This window comes from Myotis nattereri (assembly GCF_964212035.1).
Source record: "Myotis nattereri genome assembly, chromosome: 12".
Lineage (NCBI taxonomy): Eukaryota > Metazoa > Chordata > Mammalia > Chiroptera > Vespertilionidae > Myotis > Myotis nattereri.
The window spans coordinates 36997430-37016320 of record NC_138087.1 but is presented as its reverse complement, the minus strand read 5'-3'; the positions used below and the strand labels follow the sequence as shown (position 1 = coordinate 37016320).

The 18891-nt window shown below is 43.1% G+C and overlaps 1 protein-coding gene across 1 annotated transcript in view; it reads left to right on the top strand.

The window, feature by feature from the left end:
- Nucleotides 1–18891, top strand: part of SMARCA2 (SWI/SNF related BAF chromatin remodeling complex subunit ATPase 2) — a 164773-nt gene that overhangs the window by 37365 nt on the left and 108517 nt on the right. The window contains exons 7-12 of the mRNA XM_081104098.1: nt 2005–2178; nt 3395–3568; nt 5628–5798; nt 15216–15269; nt 18174–18304; nt 18768–18825. Coding sequence (XP_080960224.1) covers nt 2005–2178; nt 3395–3568; nt 5628–5798; nt 15216–15269; nt 18174–18304; nt 18768–18825 — 762 coding nt within the window. The remainder of the gene's footprint in view (nt 1–2004; nt 2179–3394; nt 3569–5627; nt 5799–15215; nt 15270–18173; nt 18305–18767; nt 18826–18891) is intronic.

The following is an 18891-nucleotide window of genomic DNA, read 5'->3' as shown; positions in this document are numbered from 1 at the left end:
TGACAGACCTATGCACTGAGTAACCAATGAGTTATTATCTATTGTTCCTGCTATGGTTCATAGTAGTCACTGATTAATAAGCACTGGCATAATGATCTGCTTTAGAATTGCTAAATCAGTAGGACACCAGTGGGATGACGTAGAGCTGATTTTCACTTGGTGAGTTTTGTCTTAAGGACCCTGTCTGCAGGTCTCCTGGTCTGCAGGCTGCCTCATTTAGCCAAACGGAAAAAGGGGCACTTTGCCATCAGTCAGATGGGTTTGCTTGGTTAAGGTCCTAGGGCAGTGATGGCGAACTTATGACACGCGTGTTAGAGGTGACACGCAAACTCATTTTTTTGGTTGATTTTTCTTTGTTAAATGGCATTTAAATATATAAAATAAATATCAAAAATATAAGTCTTTGTTTTACTATGGTTGCAAATATCAAAAAATTTCTATATATGACATGGCACCAGAGTTAAGTTAGGGTTTTTCAAAATGCTGACACGCCGAGCTCAAAAGGTTCACCATCACTGTCCTAGGGCATGCAAAATGAGTTACTAATGAATGAAAGTGAATTGCATGACTTGGTCTATTGGAGGATGTGATTAAAATCACAAGGCCACCTCACTTGCTATTGTCATATGACCTTGGGAGTACATTTGCCTTATCTATAATAATAAAAGGGTAATATGCTAATAGACTGGACATCTTCCAGACGTCATTCCGGACATCCTTCCTGACAAAGCTGGGGCTGGAAGGAAGCCAGCCCAGGTCCCTGGTGCCTACAGGTGGCCCCGAGGGAAGCCAGTCAGGGTCCCGGATGCCAGAGGGAAGCCAGTGCTGGCAGCTGGGGGAAGGAAGGCCTACTCTTGCATGGAAATTCATGCATTGGGCCTCTAGTTGGTTATAATATCATCAAGGGGCATCAGTGTGGCTGGGTGCTGCTTGGTCATAGGTTTGTGAGAGTGGATTAGAACTTAAAAATAAACTTAGAAATTAAAAAAAAAAGCAAAGAAAGAAAACATCTCTGAGTTCCATTTTCTTCCTTCTTATAGGTGACTTCATAAAATGCATTGATTAAGTGTTTGATAAGATTTTGTTTAAAAAATATTACCGAAGTATATTTTTAGGAATAACATTATATTCAAATTAGCTTCACTACGCTAGACTCTTATTAGTCTCTGATTTTTGCTTGATATTATTGAAAAATTCTATTATCTAAGAAGTTTCCCAATGAAATGAGCTGTAATTCATGCTGATTTCAGATTCAATTGAATTATTATTTTGATGTAAATTTTCAATCTCCACCCTCTATCACCACATAACATACAAAATGGATGTTATTATACTTGTGATCACCTAAAAAAAGCTCGTGATATAGTTTAAACTTTGAATATCTTTCAAAGAATATCATTGTTAGAATTGGGGAGAAGCCCAAACTTGTATCTCTTGTCTTTTACATGAGACTATGAATTAACACTGTTTGAGTATCTCCTGCCATTGTCCATGAACAGGAAGTAATCCTTCTGTTCATTTTGCAGAGCATCATTAAAGTTAATCTTTTTAAAAACGAGGAGCCCGTTAGTATGGCATTTAAGACAAAGTAAAAAAAAAAAATTAAATCTTATTAACTAATTAGTATCATTGGAATAATTAAATAGGATGAATAACTTTATTTAAAATATCTACTTTATTTTTTTAATGTAATGCTATAATTGCTTTTTTTCTTGAATTGTTTTTTTTTTTTTTTTTTTTTGCTTTAATCACATATTTTATTCCAACTTCTTCTTTTTCTTTTGGTTGTGATAGAATTGTTTGTAAAGAAAAGCTATACCATCTTAAAAAGCCATGCCACATAAATCTGGCATGATTTAGTCCCTTTATTTACTAAAAAGGCCGACTGTGAGTGAGAAACCTGTAGAATCCCCCTTCTGCCCCACTCAGGGGAAACGAGAGAAGGAGAGGGTCAGGGGTCTGGCCACTGCTCGGGGAGCCTCTCTAACTGCTTTCCTCCCGCAGCTGAGGCAGGAGGTGGTGGCCTGCATGCGGCGGGACACGACCCTGGAGACGGCCCTCAACTCCAAAGCGTACAAGCGGAGCAAGCGCCAGACCCTGAGGGAAGCCCGCATGACGGAGAAGCTGGAGAAGCAGCAGAAGATCGAGCAGGAGAGGAAGCGCCGGCAGAAGCACCAGGTACCACGGCCTGGCTTTGCCTGTCCTCGTGTTTACAGACACGTCCAACTCCTTAACTGGCTGGAGCAGAAGGGCTGGAAATGTGGGCGGAGGGCGGAGGGGGCATCACAGAGCAGAAGAGGCCCTTGGAGCTCACATAGCCTCCATTGTGTAGTCGGGGACACGTAGGCCAGGTGACCTGGGCTTTCTTTGTCCCAATCAGTGTCACCTTCCTATTCCCCTGGAAAGCTGCAGTCTGGGTGGGATTCCCACAGCAAAATCCTGGGGAACTTGGAAAGAAGAAAGCAAAGAGTTATTTTTAATAACAGACAAATATGGTGTCCAGGGCTCTGTGACGGGCCCCGTTGGAGGTTTTATAGGGGCAGATATTTAGGAACATTCCTTTCTAGGGGTTTGGAAATATTTTGATGTAGGATTTGATTTCCTAGGCCTATCTATAATTTATTTGTCTTTTTGTGCTCAGTTTAGTGCCTATCCTAGTTTCGTTTTTAAAAAATGTCAGAGTTAGTGTACATAAGGGTACACTCCCCTTCCCCATTATTTAAAAAATATGTACCAATTACTTATGGAGTTTTAGCTTCCTATAAAATCTTGAGTCACAATTCTACGATAGTTAAGTTTTTTTATTGCTTTTTTTAGGGAGAGAGAGAAACATTGTTTTGTTCCACTTATTTTTGCATTCGTTGGTTGCTTCTTGCATGTACCCTGATCGGGGATCAAACCTGCAACCTTTGGAGTATCAGGCCTAGCTGCTCGGCTGGGACTCTAAGAGATTCAGAGCAGAGGAAACATTACTTTTATAACATAATTCTCACTGGATATGCCCATGTCCCTCAGGTTTATTTGAGAACGATTGGCTTTTAATTTTATCATTTTCATTTTTCAGGTTCCTCTCCTTTTTCTTTTTATCCTCTCCATTTTTTATCTTTCCATTTTCATGCGGTCACACCCTCAAAGCTTCAGAGACCGCTCTTCCACAGGCTGGCACGAAAATAAACTTTGAGAGGTCATCTCTCCCACCAGCCCGGTAGCCGGCGCTCAGCTATGGAGACACACACCAGGGCACCTATCCCAGAATAGTCCCAGGTTTCTGGTCTTTGTTGTGAAATGCACGTGAAATGCACACTGAGCGTTTTTCCTGGACTGGGCTGAAACCTCCAGGGCCTTGGGAAATGGATTTTCAGTATTCTTTTCTACTCCCCTTGGGATCCTTCAGGAATACCTGAACAGCATTTTGCAACATGCGAAAGATTTCAAGGAGTACCATCGTTCTGTGGCCGGGAAGATCCAGAAGCTTTCCAAAGCGGTGGCAACGTGGCACGCCAACACCGAGAGGGAGCAGAAGAAAGAGACGGAGCGGATCGAGAAGGAGAGGATGCGCAGGCTGATGGTGAGGAGCCCGGGAAACGCCCCGCTCGCATCCTGCATTGGGAGTGTTAAATATGCCCCAGTAGAAGGGGAAAGGAGAAGCTGCTTACCAAATGTATGACCATGTCCCCTTAACTTCATGCGGATGGAGCTCAAACAGCCTCTTTCCTGGACAGTGCACGTCACACATCTTGGGTTACAGCTGGTCCGTATAGCTTTCCCATGTCCTAGGATGGCATTGCTGCTCAGATTTAGCTTCTCACATAAAGGAAGGTACTGTATCTCTTGGGAGTTTTGATAACCAGATCTGGAAGGCTGGAAATGGCAGTTCTTTTTCAAAATACTGCCTCTTTGAGACTAATGGCACACGTTGTTTTGAATGAATAGCTCATTACGTTGTGTCTTGGAACCTGATGTCTTTTTTTTTTATGGCAGAAATTTTTCTCTAACAATGCAAAAAGTGATTGTTACGTTAATTTTGAAATGTTGCTTTTTGTTTATAGCAGCAGGAGGGTATTGTCAGAGGTTAGTCAGGGGTTATTATTTTTGCCCTGTTATTTTTCAGTGAATGTATATCACAGAAGAGATTGATTGATTTCATTGGTCGGCATTTTTTTTTTTTTTTTGGTAATTGGACCTCATAGAACACTGTGGGTTTTACACAAGTGTGTGTGATCTGGAGTGCTAGGAGACCTGCAGGTTCTGTCTGGGACATAGCTCCCGAGTCCTGCACGAAGAGAAAGTCATGAGCCTCACCCCGTAATGATGTCCTGGGGGAATTCCAGTGACAGTGTCTTTCTTCCTCGCTGAGATTAAGGTTTGCATTTTGTTTTCATTGATTTTTGGGGTCCCAGAGAGTAAACACCATATTTTAAAATAGGTCCTACTAAATCTTACCATCTTCTCCCGCCTTCCTCTCCTTTTGGGGGGAAGAAGAAGACTGCCCAAGAAATGTCTAATTAGCTCGGGAGACTGTTTCAGAGGAGTCTGAGCAGTTGGCAGTCAGATTTGTCTGATTCAACCGAAGGGAAGCTGTATTAGCACCCTCAGTAACAGATTGGTTTGACACTAATGATTAGGCATTTGCAAATCATTAATTTTTGCAATTAAATGATGGAATATACAGATAACAGAGAAACTGAAGTTTTCTATCACTCTTTCTTCAAGTGAGATCAACCATAACGAAAAGCAATTAGAGTTCTAATAGCATTTGAGGTTCGTGCTCATCCACGGGGCCGACAGCAGCTAGACTGAGGGGTGAGTCTGCTGTCACACGGGCACAGGCTGGAGCGACAGCCCTGAGGAAGGCGCTGGGCCCTTCTGTAACGCAGCCGCCTCCTGAGGCGTTTGCGGCCTGTTCTCTCTATCCTGTATCACAGAGGCGTCCTTTTATTGGGACATAAACAAAAGATTTCTCCTGAAATGGCACAGAGTATATCAGAGCTTTTACCCCATTTAACCTCATAATGTGGCTGAATGGGAGGTGGAGGTGGGAATTACTGCATCTGTGTTATTGTTGGGTAGTATCAGACGTCAGGTAGTAGCTGACTTGTCCCCAGTCACATAGGCCCAAAGGACAGTGCCAGTTATGACAAAAATCCCCCAAATTTGACCTCTCCTATCAACCACAATGTGTGTAATGCTTTTACGTATAAGAAGTTATTTGTTCAGTGCCCATTTGATTATTTTGCCTTTAGAAATACTTATTCTCTCCACTTTTGATCTTATTTGAAAATTTCCTACATACAAAGTTAAGAATAAACTTCAGATGGTGAACTGTCTGATTTTTAACATTTTTGTGCTGTTAAAGAAACATAGAAGAACAAAGAGCCGACGCAGCGTGCTCCATCACACCACATAAATACTGCGGCCATGTGTCCTGACTTTGCCGCGAACCCCGGTGTCCTTGGATGTAGGCATCGCTCTCCCCTGTGTGTGCCCGGTTCCCTGTGTGTGGGGACCCTTGCAGCCTGGAGCATTCGCTCTGCTGCACTCACCACTGGAGTTCAGACTGTCAGGGGGAGGGGAAAAAGCATCTGCAATCTGTCATTAGGCTCTGATCTGGCTTCTTTCCTTAACAGGCTGAAGATGAAGAGGGCTACAGAAAACTGATTGATCAAAAGAAGGACAGGCGTTTAGCGTACCTTTTACAGCAGACCGATGAGTATGTGGCCAACCTCACCAACCTGGTTTGGGAGCACAAGCAAGCCCAGGCGGCCAAGGAGAAGAAGAAGAGGAGGAGGAGGAAGAAGGTGAGCACCCAGTGGAGGGACCAGTTTCAGGCGTGTATTGCTCTTTAATATATACACTTACCACACTAAGAAGAGGTTTAGATTACTGGGTGGCAGAAATTGCCCCTGTAAATGGGTATGGTGTGAAAGAGTTGATCAGGCATACTAGACATTGGAGATGAGGGTGTAATGGGTGAGCGGTATTAAACTGTAACAATGTGGTTCATATGCCCATTGTTTCACACAGTATTTAAAAACTAAATACACATGGTCAGTAAGAAGAGAGAAGACACAGGCACAATGAACACAGGCACATTTTCTTAAATGTGATGTCGTGTGGCAGTGTGCTCAGCTAAGAAACTAAAGTGAAAAGTTAGGAGAAATTGCAGTGTACAGATTGAAAGAAACCTTAAAAAGACATAAGAGATAGCTTTGGGATACTTTGGGAACAAATTTCAGCCTGTTTATTTGGACAGCCAGCAATGCCAGAATTGTTCATTTAGATCAGCAGCCCTGTGTCCCGCTCAGGGAAGTGTGCAGGTCAGGGTTTCAGGTGATGTTGGAAAACAAGACTCTTAGGTAAAATATGTCCTAATGGTCATGAGAAGTGAAAGGTAAGATGTAGAATTTCTGCTCTACAGATACTACATCCAACTCAAGGGCAGCATGCTAGTGTAGGCCTGTGAATATAGCTCTTCTCTGAGGCTTAAATAGCCTGCAAACAGCTCTTGGTTGATGTTTTGTTTCCATGGTAAATTCTAATTGGCCCGGATACAAACAGGATGTCTTCCTCAGAATTGGGAAGATTGAGGAGGGGTAGCATTTAATTATTTATTCTCTGCACTGAATAATTGAGCAAAATATTTTTCCAAAAATAATTAATTTCATGGCTCCTGAATTCTCATACCTGTTTCATAATGAAGGAGGGGCATGCATGATTGAGAAGGTGCCTGCTTGCTCCTGATCCCTGTAGTAGAAGATAGGTTCCCTTCTGGTGAGGATGCACGAGGGGTGTCTCAGGGCTTGGGTTTAGATGTTTCCGTGGTGAGGAATACCTCATTTTCTTGTCAAGGTAGCATTATAGACTTTGCAAAATTGCAGCTCCAAATATTTAACTTAAAAAGACACTTTCAGAGTTAGTGAAGAGCACACAGGCAAACAGATACAGTTCTGTAACACTAGGGCCCCAGTGCACAAATTCGTGCACCTTGAAAGGAACTGTGGGCTGTGGTGGGCACAGGGGTGGGTCTCGGCCCATCCTCCATGCCCCTGCCCGGCCCCTCCTTCTGTGGTCCCCGGTTCCCTGTCTGCCGGCAGCCCCGCTCCCTCTGCTGCCGCTCCCATGAACTGACAAGCACCAGCCCCGCTCGCACCCACTGACGGGCGCAGAGCGATTAGGGCTGGCGCCAGCAGCAGGTGCGAGTGGGCCAGCGCTGTCAGCAGGTGCAAGCGGCGGCTGCTGCCCCAATTGCCCCTCAGGAGCAGGGGGAGGTGAAGAAGCCTTCAGGGGTGATCGGGGCTGGCAGCAGGTGCAAGCGGGGCCAGTGCCAGCAGTGGGTGTGAACGATGGCTCCAGCGCCGGAAGCAGGTGCGAGAAGCGGCTGTCAGCCCAATCGCCCCTCAGGAGCAGGGCGAGGTGGAGAAGCCCTGAGGGGCGATCGGGACCAGCCGCCACTGGCACCCACTGATGGTGCTGCGTGATCGGGGCGGCAGCAGGTGCAAGCAGGGCTGGTGCCGATAGCAGGTGCGAGTCCCGGGTGCGACTGCTGGAGCAAAGAATTTTCAGTAACCACCAGAGGCTCACCTGCCTTGGTCTGGTGCCCCTGCTCACCTGATCCACCATCCCACCATGGCCAACGCCCTCCATGTTCCACATTCTGCTGCCTGCTGCCGATGCCCGCCATGTTCCGCACACACTTGCCCCCTGCTGGTCAGTGCACGTCATAGCAACCAGTTGTTCGGTTGTTCCACCGTTTGATCTATTTGCATATTAGCCTTTATTAGCCTTTTATTGTATAGGATTCCATAAGTGGACCCCATGAAATGGCAGCTGTAGTTTTTCTGAATTTAGTCATGGATTTTGCAGAGATTGCCACAGAAAGGTCACTGTTAGCGTTTTTAATATTAATGTTTGTATTCTACATTTCTTTGTGATTAAAAGCTAATGGCCCAATTCTGGCTTAAAATTAATAGATTCCTGCCATAGTGGTAGATCATTATATCATCGTAGAAAGATACATAGTTGAGTGATAATGATTATGGCTTTATTTTTGTGTTAATCTGTACAGAGCATGAACCTGTCATATTTTTCATTTCACAACTCTGATGATCTCTAGGTTGGCTCTCTACCTCCAAACTCTTGCCTTCCAGTTTGCTAGTAGCACTCATTCTATTTCCTGCATTTGCTCAATGACTGTTACCTGAACACTTACTATGGTGGAGATGCAGTGTGTTGGAAGCTGGGAGAAGGAGAATGTAATGGTGAAGATAGCACTCTTGCCCTCTCAATTTAATCAGAGAGAGAGAAAGAGACAGACAGACAGACATTAATCAAATATGCATCTAAATATATAATTATAATCTGAGGTGAATGAGGTGAAGGAATAATGCCCGTCAACAATTTCCTGATTTCCTGGCAAATGAATAATAATAGCCAAGCACTGCAGCCTGCCTTGTGCTATCTCGGGCACCTCCCATTGATGATCTCACATGGTTGAAGATGCAGACTTACCCCTGATGAACAGCCCTTACCTCTTCCCTGCTGTGCTATCAGGATGCCTTGCATTTGGGCCCTCTCTGCTCTCAGCAGGACTAAGGATCACCTTCCTGGGCCATCTTGCTGGCAGAAATGGGATAAAGCTGTGTCTTTCACGGGGCTTTGAGACTGAGTTCAGAGTGAGTTACCCAATTCCAGATGCACCTACCTCTCCTAGTGCAGAGAAAGCGCGTGCTTTCAGAAGCTGATAGTTGGACACTTGGTATGATCTGTGGTTCTTTCCTCCACTAGAGTGAAGGATTGAGAGTTAACTTGCTGCAGTTTCTCTGGCTGGAAGGAAACTGCATTTGGAAGCTTAAAAATTCTGTGCTGTCCCTTTCGGCATTTTCCCATAGGACTGACATGCTGAACCTTACTGCATTTTTTTAATTAGGAAAGGCATCAATAAATCTTTGCTTTGAGAAAACCCTTTCTGACCCAGTGAACTAATAGCATCGAGCTGGTAGCAGCATTTGTAAGAACTTCAAGAGCTGTGCTATTAAAGTTGAGTATGATTGACCTTGTAATGTAATTGGAAAAGGGTTACTTTTTGCTTTGTGTTAAACTCAGTGTATAATTTTTTAAAATGGCCCCCGTGTAACAGAAAAAACCTTTGTTTTTCCCCATTAGGAGTATATTGTGTTTACTTGTTGTTAGTGAATAATAGAGTGGGGTTCCTTTAACATGTCATGACCTTGTTTAATTTCCTCTTCTCACTGTTAGAGCCATTTCTATGAAGTACGTATTTATAAATTATTCTGAAACTTCTCCTTCTCAACCTGGTCTTCCATTAATACCCTTGAAATGGAAGAAAAAGAAGTAAACTATATATATCTGCTTAAGAGTTAGAGGAGGAATAATTGTTAAAGCATTGAAATACCTCTGCAGGGGGGCATGATGAAGGCACTGTTACGTGCACTTAGCGGGACCTTGAGGCTTCTGACCTTTGCCATGCCTGTTCTCTAGCATCTGCTGAGTGACTGACAACAGGATAAAAGGGGGGAGGGGCTAGATGAAGCCACAGGGGTTTATACAAACATAGGATTGAACAGGCTAATTTAGAAAATTGGACCGCTCTCCAAATCATGTTAGCACACAATCTTTTAAATCCAAAACTGCATAAGAAAACATATCAGACCAATTTGTTCTTACTCCTTACTGGGTATTTCATTAAAAGATCTGTTATCTAGTACTTCAGTCTCTCGATCTATCAGAAGGTGATTGATTGGTTAGGATTGAATGGGAAAGTTTCTCTAAAGAATTTTCTGTGTTTCCTGGCACATTGTAAGTACTCAGTAAATCTTAGCTATTTTATCAAGCCATTTTGTGGTGTAAATGTAGGATCATGGTTACTGAAATGTAAGTTGTAGGTTTTTTGTTTCTGTTTATTTTATTTTATTTTTTTATTTATTGCTTAAAGTATTACAAAGGGTATTACATATGTGTCCATTTTATCCCCCCGCCCTAGACAGTCCCCTAGCCTCCCCTATCCCCCAGTGTCTTATGTCCATTGGTTATGCTTATATGCATGCATACAAGTCCTTTAGTTGATCTCTTACTAGTTGTAGGGTTTTGAAAAGAAAATCTTTTCCCCCTTTACTGTATATTCTCTGTGATGTTGAGTAAATAGCCACCATTTTTTTTTCTGGTCGAGGATCAATCAAATATTGCCTTTTAGGGTAATGACAGGTTCTTACACTAGTGAGGCCTACAGTGAGAAAGGGGATTTATTAATTTGGGTGGATCCTGCTTATCCCTCCCCAGCTCCTGCAAAGAGAATTTGTAATTATGTGGCCTCTGATTTAGAGTAGTTTTTGGTGACAATAAGGCATTTCTTGCAAGGTTTTAGGATGTATTTTTCCTTAAGCTGTGGTTAGGAGCCCATGCCACCTGTGAGCTGAACCTCCTGCTTAAAAGTCTAGGCATTCTTTAGAGTTCAGCTTCCCGAGCTGTGGACTTCAGGCTAGAAATAAATATTTAATTCTGTCTTTCAAATCTTTCAATGGGCCCTGCAGGCGTGGCTCAGTGGTTGAGTGTCAACCTGTGAACCAGGAGGTTGCAATTCGATTCCCGGTCAGGGCACATGCCCGGGTTGTGGGCTTGATTCCGGGTGAGCGTGCAGGAGGCAGCCGATCAATGATTCTCTCTCATCATTGATGTTTCTATCTCTCTCCCATTCCCTTCCTCTCTGAAGTCAATAAAAATATTTTTAAAAAATCTTTCAATGGGGTGTATACTAGCAGAACTATGTCCTTGTTACTTATTTGTGACATTTCTTGAAGCCCACAACACTAACAGGAACACCTCAGAGAATCCATGGGGGACAGAACTCCGGGCCAGATCTTTCTCATTGTGGGTGGTGTTTCCCTTTCTTTCTGAAACTTCTTTTTTCTCTCTCTTTCATCAACCACAATCATAAGTAAAATCAGGACCGGTATGTTTTGGAGGGGGAACCTTTCCAGCTATATATTTTATATTATCAATTTCAGAGAGGAAGGGAGAAGGAGAGCGAGAGATAGAAACATCAGTGGCGAGAGAGAATCATTGATCACCTGTCTCCTGCATGGCCCCCACTGGGGGTCGAGCCTGAAACCCTGGCAGGTGCTCTGACCGGTAATTGAACCGGGACCTCTTGGTTCATAGGTAGATGCTCAACCACTGAGCCATACCGGCCAGGCTCCAGCATAATATATTGATCAATATAGTGATAAGAGATGCATTCTTTTCTTTTTTAGATATCCCAAAACCAGAAAAGCCTCTCGGTGTAATGTTTGGTAGGAAGAGCATCAAATCCAAAATAGTAATGTTGTTGCGACATTTGTTTTAAATTCAGGTTACTCTGCAGTTCTTCTCAATTCTTTTATGTCTTACATTTTCCCCCCAAAGATGACATAGTTTATTGCAGCTTTTCTTTACAAGGACATTTTCGTAGGTATTTGAGAGGATCTTAGGTAATTCTGGGCACTTGAGTGCAGTGACTGCGTAAAGATAGGTGGACACAATGCCATGGTGATTAGATTTGATTAGTTCAGTGTCGGAGTGGGTGAAAGCAGAAGTTTGGATCCAAGTCCTGCTTAACTGGATCAACCAGTTATTTCAGTCAAAATGTTAGAATTGGTTTTCTCTGCAAGGTACAACCAAAGCAATGTGCAGTTGCCTGCTAATTTGATATTCTTGGGTATTTTATTATTGCCTGATCTCCTATCTGAATGCTCAGTGGTCCACTTAAGTGACAATAAAAATAACCCTGTGAATTTCTGAAAGCTTAGGTTTCCATTGAAACAGAACGAGTCTTTAAGAGGCCAGCACATTTGAATGTTGTTTCAGCATAATATAACAACACCTTCTGGGGCTAAAAGAAATTCACTTTATGATATAGATTGTAAATTACTTGGTGTAAAACTGTTTGTTTACAAAACGAGGCTGTTTGTGGCCTGTGTTGTGGTAATCAAAATAAAGTGCCCCACTGCAGTCTATTTTCTTAAGTTCAACTTAAACAGGATTTTCATGTTTAAAGGAGGGATTTCTTTCCCTCCTTGGCCCCGTCACTGATTGTTTTATATAGCTTCTGCAAGGAAGATGGGTAGCCTTGCACACAGCTTTGTTCCTGAACATTTCTAGATGGAAGGAATGAATTGACATTGGCCTTTGGAATTAGGAACCCGAATTGTCTTTTAGTTAAGAGTAATTTGTTTTATATCCCCTCCCAGGACTAGGTTAATTACATTCCTTTCTACCTCTTTGAGCATAATTAGTTCCAAATTTTTTGCAGGTAGGAAGAAGGTAGTGCAAAGTTCCTTTATTCCTAATTAATGGATGAACTCCAATGTTTTGTTTTTAATCAGTGGAAGTACACTCAGGTCAGTGATACTGATAGAATGTGTTTGCAGTCACGTGATCCAGATTACGCTATGTGAAAATCCCTCAGGCACTAGCAGCCATTTCACCAGGTGCTTAGTCTGTTTGGAGTTCATCTTGAACCCAAAAAAGGGAAGTGGTTTTTTGTTTTGTTTTGTTTTTCTTGAGGGGTGGAGGGAACAAAACACCAGTTTGATATGAGAACGTGGATTTATGAAAGCACGCCAACCAGAAACCTTCAAACTGAAAGAATACAAAGCATGATGGGAGAACTTGGCATCTCTTGCCATGGAGTAGACTGCCACCTGCTTCCACGCATATAACAACATAGCGGAATTGGTGTGAATACTGTACAGGGCATGCGAGAGACGTCTCACAGAGCGCCAGGGCAATGAGGAACTGTGTATGTGTTCTTAACCTTTTCACTTGCAAATATTTTGGGACCTAATTACAATAATAATAATAGTTCACTGACCATATGCATTGTTCTTGTTGCTTGCGTTCATTCATTCATTCACCAAATATTTACTTAGTGCCCTTTAAATGCAGGTACCCTGGTAGGTGTGGGCATACGTAAGTGAACAGAACAGACAGAAATCCGTATGAAAACAGCCCTCTGACTACTGTTGTTTCTTTTACATTGTAGAGGTTAATGCTCACAGTGTATATTATATGTGCCATTGAATTATATGTATTGAAATAGTGATCCAGTCCTGCAGCAGCCCTATGTGGTAACAGGGACTGTTACTCCCCATAATTTTTTTTAAAAGGGGGGGATGGGCACCAAGACACGCACGATTTGCTCAAGGTCATACAGTGAAGGTCTCTGCACTTAGTGACACAGTTGGGATTCAAATGCAGGTCGTCTAATTCCAGAACCAAGTTTCTTACATGTAATATCACATTGTGCTTCTCAAATTTGATACCTAGTGGAATTATTTTTTAAGTCAGTTTAGAGGATTTTAAGTCATGGAAGGGCCTGATTATGAAGCAGTTTTGAGATAACACGCTTAGTGGTCTCCAGCATATTCATAGAAAAGTATCCTTCAGAGTAGCTTTGATTTTATTATTGATGGTCCTTCAAGCTTTTTAAGGTGCTATTCATTGAAACGGTGATCCAGTTCCACTAGCTAGCTATTGGAAATTGGCTTATTCACTGTCTCATTTGATTTCCTTTGTTGGCCAAATTGGTAGCTCATTTCTGATTTGTATGGAAAGAATGGTGGGATTAATTGACTTTCTCCCACTAATGAAAACAGTTGCCTGAAGATTGTGCCCGAGAACTCCGGAAGTGAAAGCTCCAGGGGCTGGTGGTAGAGATGCTTTCTTTTCTGAGTCTTTTCTGCTGTTGTTCGCTCTGTACTTGCAGCCTAGACACAGGGCCTGGCGCTTGTCGATACTGATCATTTCTTTTGAGCTTGTAAACATTTTCACTTTGGGATGGCTTGAATAGATACTTAAATTCTTGGGAAATCATAATCAGAGGGAGCGTTTTGTTTTCTGTCTTTGGTGCCTTGTGCTTTAGCATACACACCTACACCCAAGAAAGTTATAAGAGAACTTCAGAATTTTCAAACATTTATGGAAACTGCATTTCTTCAGTATGGCCAAAAGGCTGAATTTTAGACATTAAACATTTTCTATGAAAGCTGTTTTGTCAAGAGACAATTGAGTTATTTACATGGAAAGCAAATATGTATTATATAATCAGTGCCTTAAGTAAACAAAGTGGAGTTAATATTGATTCTGTATCATTATATATTTTTTTAATTAACTAAAGGGTCCGGGGGAGGAAAGCTTATTTTCTTAAATGTCTTGATAAAGCAAATAACTGAAGTTTTTTTTTTTCTTCTCATTATACTGCCCTGAAGTAGTAGTATAGCTTTCCAGCAATAACTTTAAAATAAGTCTTCTGTAAAGGTGATGTGAAAGATTTCACTTGTTAAAGAAGTCGTTACAAATGGCAGACAGTTTAGACTAGTTTGTGTATATTACAGATAAGACTCTCTTGGGTATGTACAAAATGTGGCATAATCCTAGCTTTCCATGTAGGCTGCCTCTGCGGCTCTCAGAGGTTAATGGACTAAGAGATTGGAATATGTAAGAAATGGCAGATGACAGAATTTTTCATGAGATCACGGTATCTGCTTCGAATTTCCCCAAATGCCCGCTGTGTAAATACTTTCTATTATGAAAGCCCATTAGGTAGAATGAAAAACATTTGGAGAGCTCACAGAATATTATATCATTTTGTATTTTTATGACTCAAGAGTAGTTCGGAGTTTATTCTCAGGGGACATTTTCAGAAAACCCGCTAAAGGAAGAGGAAAGTTTTGCTGACTGCATCAGGATGTGTCTTCCCAGCGCCAGACCTGCGAACACTGCGGTCTCTGCCCTCTCCCCCTTTCTCACTCTCGCTCTCACTCTCGCTCTCTCAGGACTGCCAATGCCTTAAGCCCTTTGGATCCTAGAAGACACAACCCACAAATCTCTAGTGTGCTGGCCTTGAATCGCGCCTGGCTTTCAAGAACGCTCTGCAAGTTGCTAATAAAATACACACTTTGTCTTAGACGGTGAAGACAAGTAAAAATACAAGGGGATCAATGGGAAAATACACACACACACACATACACACCACAAAGGGGACATCTAAAACACTTTCGGAATAAAGATAAATAAAAAATAAAAGGCATGAATATTAAGTTCCGTTCGGTGAGGGTGGGTAGTAATGCAGCGCTGTTACGGACCCCAGAGTGACCGCGAAGCCCTTCCTGTCCCCAGCCTCTTGGCTGCCCCATGACATGTGACACATTGTCGTTCCACAGAAGGCCGAAGAGAATGCAGAGGGAGGAGAGTCTGCCCTGGGACCAGACGGAGAGGTAAGGGATTTTGCGTCCATGTCTACTGTGTTCTGCTCAGTGAGTCCCTGCCACGCCTTACCATACATGTCATTGTCTGTGTATACTAATTTCATTGTCACGCAGCCATTCATCTTTAAGTGAAGAAGAGTAGTCCATGAGCATAGTCTAAAAGGGTTACACGGAAAAGTAATCTACTTCCTTCTCAGACTACCCATCAACTGATGTTACGTTTCCTATGTACCATTTGAGAATTTTCTGTGCACATATAAGCATATGTTTTGGAATACATAGAATGTGTAAAGTCTTAAGTGATTCTATAATTACATTTGCCCAGTAAACGATACAGGAGCATAAACTGTGACCCAGCTTCCTTAGTGTATTACTAATTTGAAATTATAATATTCCATAAGCCAACCAATTAACATATTTGGTTAATTTATTCTTTAAAAAGTGTTATTTTTATTTATTTCAGAGAGGGATAGAGAGATAGAAACATCAATGATGAAGGAGAATCATTGATTGGCTGCCTCCTGCAGGCCCCACACTGGGGATCGAGCCTGCAACCCGGGCATGTGCCCTGACCGGGAATCGAACCGTGACCTCCTGGTTCATAGGTCCATGCTCAACCACTGAGCCACGCCTGTTGGGCTTGTTAACTTATTTTTTTGACATCTTCTGTAGGCTTACAATGTAGCTTCTATTTGTCAATTCATCAGCATATTCCTAATTTTTTTTCTAGTATTTCCAATAGTCTCCTGAATCATGAGAATACAGTTATTCATTTATTGGATTTTTTTTCCCCCTCTGAAAACTCCCAAGTTCCCTGCCAGTGATTCACACGAGGAGGCATACTCCCGGAGCCGGATGCGGAGGGAGCGTGCTTCAAGCCTCCGCCTCCTCCTCTCGCAGCTTCGGATAAACCTGCTCGGAGGTTTGGGTGGGTGGAGGGTTGCCTCTTCCTGTTCTAGAATCACTGCACGTGAGATGTATTGTGAATGTGAACAGCCTGGGTGCAGAAGAAAGGTTGGAACCACCAGTCTATGCAGAAACCCTTTGAACAGTAAATGTTGCTTAACCGCTGTAATCCATCCCTAGGAAAGAAGGGTCGGGATAAATGTCTGACGTGTGAGAAATTCTCCGGGGGCTGTTAAGGGGGAAGAATACTATATATGAGAGCACTTGGAAACACTCTAATTTGTAAAAGCCCAGCCTGACCTAAGCTAGCCTCACATCAGTCTGTGACTAACAAGCACCGGGGAGAGATGTAACATGTTACTGTGAGCGCACTTTATCTCTTATCACCTCTTGGGAAAATCACCTACTGATCTAGGGCCTGTGACAGACACCTTTTTTTTTTCTTCTTTAAATCTCAGCACATGCGTGCTCTGTGTGCTGCAGTGGGCGAAGTGGACCTCTCGCTCGGGTTGTTTTGAAATAAGTTTCCTATTCCACTGATGTGCCACTCATTCAGTGCTTCTGCCACAGTCGTCACTCCAGCTGCGGGGACCCCCAGTGTTCTCTGAGCATGACATCTGAAGCACTCGGAAGTTGTGTTATGAGTTCAAGATCACGGAGTGCGGTTCTTCCATGGGAGATGATAGTAAATGGTAGATGTCCTTCTCTGTCGTGTGAGCATGCAGGCGACCTTTTACGTTAATGAGGAAGAAGTGTCATCTTGGCATATGAAGTAATGGTGTTCACCACCATGCGGCCTTAGCACACGTACAGGAAGAAAACAATGATAGTCTAGGGTGAGCCTTTTCTCTTTTCAAAGGTTATTTTTGTGGATAATTGCTGATCTATTGTGTCTTATTCTGACAGCACCTTGAGGGAAAAGAGGGGAGGTTCGTTTCCCATTAGATTTAGACAGTAACCTAGAGTACACTATTTTTCCTGTCATTTTTATTTAACTCCAAATAAGAATAATGTAGAAGAAAATGTTTGGAATTAATGAATAGTCTAAACATTGGATTTTGTAACTTTTACGGAGATAGATAACGAAAGACTCGCAGGCCAAGCGTTTCCAAACAGACATCTTGCCTGGGGCCTGTCCCGGAAGCACAGTCCCCTCCACCTCCTAGCAGTCACTCGGGGAGGATTCCTCCGCCCTTAGGCCTCGTGAAACAGTGTATTCTCTGAAGCAGGTTCAACACAGCCTCTGCAATAACATTGATTCGCTTAATTTTTGGAGCAAGCCATTTTTCATGGAGAGTCTGATAATGAACTTGCGCTCAGTCTGTTCTGCAGATTTCAGATGCGCAGAGCTTTTGACTTTATCACACGCCCAGCTACCAATGGTTGGTCTGGTTACCTGGTGGTTTGGTTTTGGGCCAAGGACACTGGTTCTGCTAAGCCATACCAGCCAGTAATGACATGATACAAGCTACATGCTTTTTTCTTTTCCCATTCTCTCTGAAACCATAAGTTTGCCCTAGTCGTTTTCTGAGAGGGTGTGTTATTATTTGGGGGCTGAGGTTCTTCGTTGCAAATGACAAAAATCAGCTCTGCCTGATGGGAGTAGCAAGGGAATGTATTAACACGATGTTGAGTAATTCGTCAGACCTCGAGGAAGCCTGGAGAGCCGGACTTGAAGGTACACCTGGTATTATACACACAATGGTCAGTGAGGACGTGGCTGACGCGGGAGCAGGCAGGAGCTTGGCTCAGCCAGGACCACCTTCCTGGTTCTGCCGCCGCCGCCGCTGGGGTCTGCCCTCCTGCCAGTGTGCCTGTTGGGCCTTGAACTTCTAGCTCCCAATTCAGAGCCCCCAAGTGAGTGCATCCATTTGGGGGAGCTGATGCCTTGTACTGGTGACATTTCCAATCACAAAAAGGGTTTCAGATGCCGGCAGCCAGCAGGCCGAGAGATGCCGCCCCGCACAGAACTGGGAGAACTGTGTTGTTATTTTCTCTCCTTTCCAGCCGATAGATGAGAGCAGTCAGATGAGTGACCTTCCCGTCAAAGTAACTCACACAGAAACCGGCAAGGTCCTGTTTGGACCGGAAGCACCCAAAGCAAGTCAGCTGGACGCCTGGTTGGAAATGAATCCTGGGTGAGCGTTACAGCAGAGTTGTTGGTGTTCTTTGGCTTTGTCAATGTTTGTGCTCCTTGTAAAACCTTGGACCTAAAGCAGTGATGGCGAACCTTTTGAGCTCGGCGTGTCAGCATTTTGAAAAACCCTAACTTAACTCTGGTGCCGTGTCACATATAGAAATTTTTTGATATTTGCAACCATAGTAAAACAAAGACATATTTTTGATATTTATTTTATATATTAAATGCCATTTAACAAAGAAAAATCAACCAAAAAAATGAGTTCACGTGTCACCTCTGACACGCGTGTCAGAGGTTCGCCATCACTGCCCTAAAGCAACACGACCTTTGCTGAAATGGTTGAAGTTGGTACCTGCGCTTGTCACTCGCACACTGAACATGCTAGTTGAGTCATGCGTGCATACATTGTCTTATAATTCACAGAACTAAGCCCTGTCTCCTTCCCACCCCTTTCCCTGTAGTTACGAAGTCGCCCCCAGGTCCGACAGCGAAGAGAGTGATTCTGATTATGAGGAGGAGGTACGTATGTGCGTCTGAGTTCACTGGTTTGAAAGTCTATGAGGGAAGCACCTGTGTCCTTCTGTA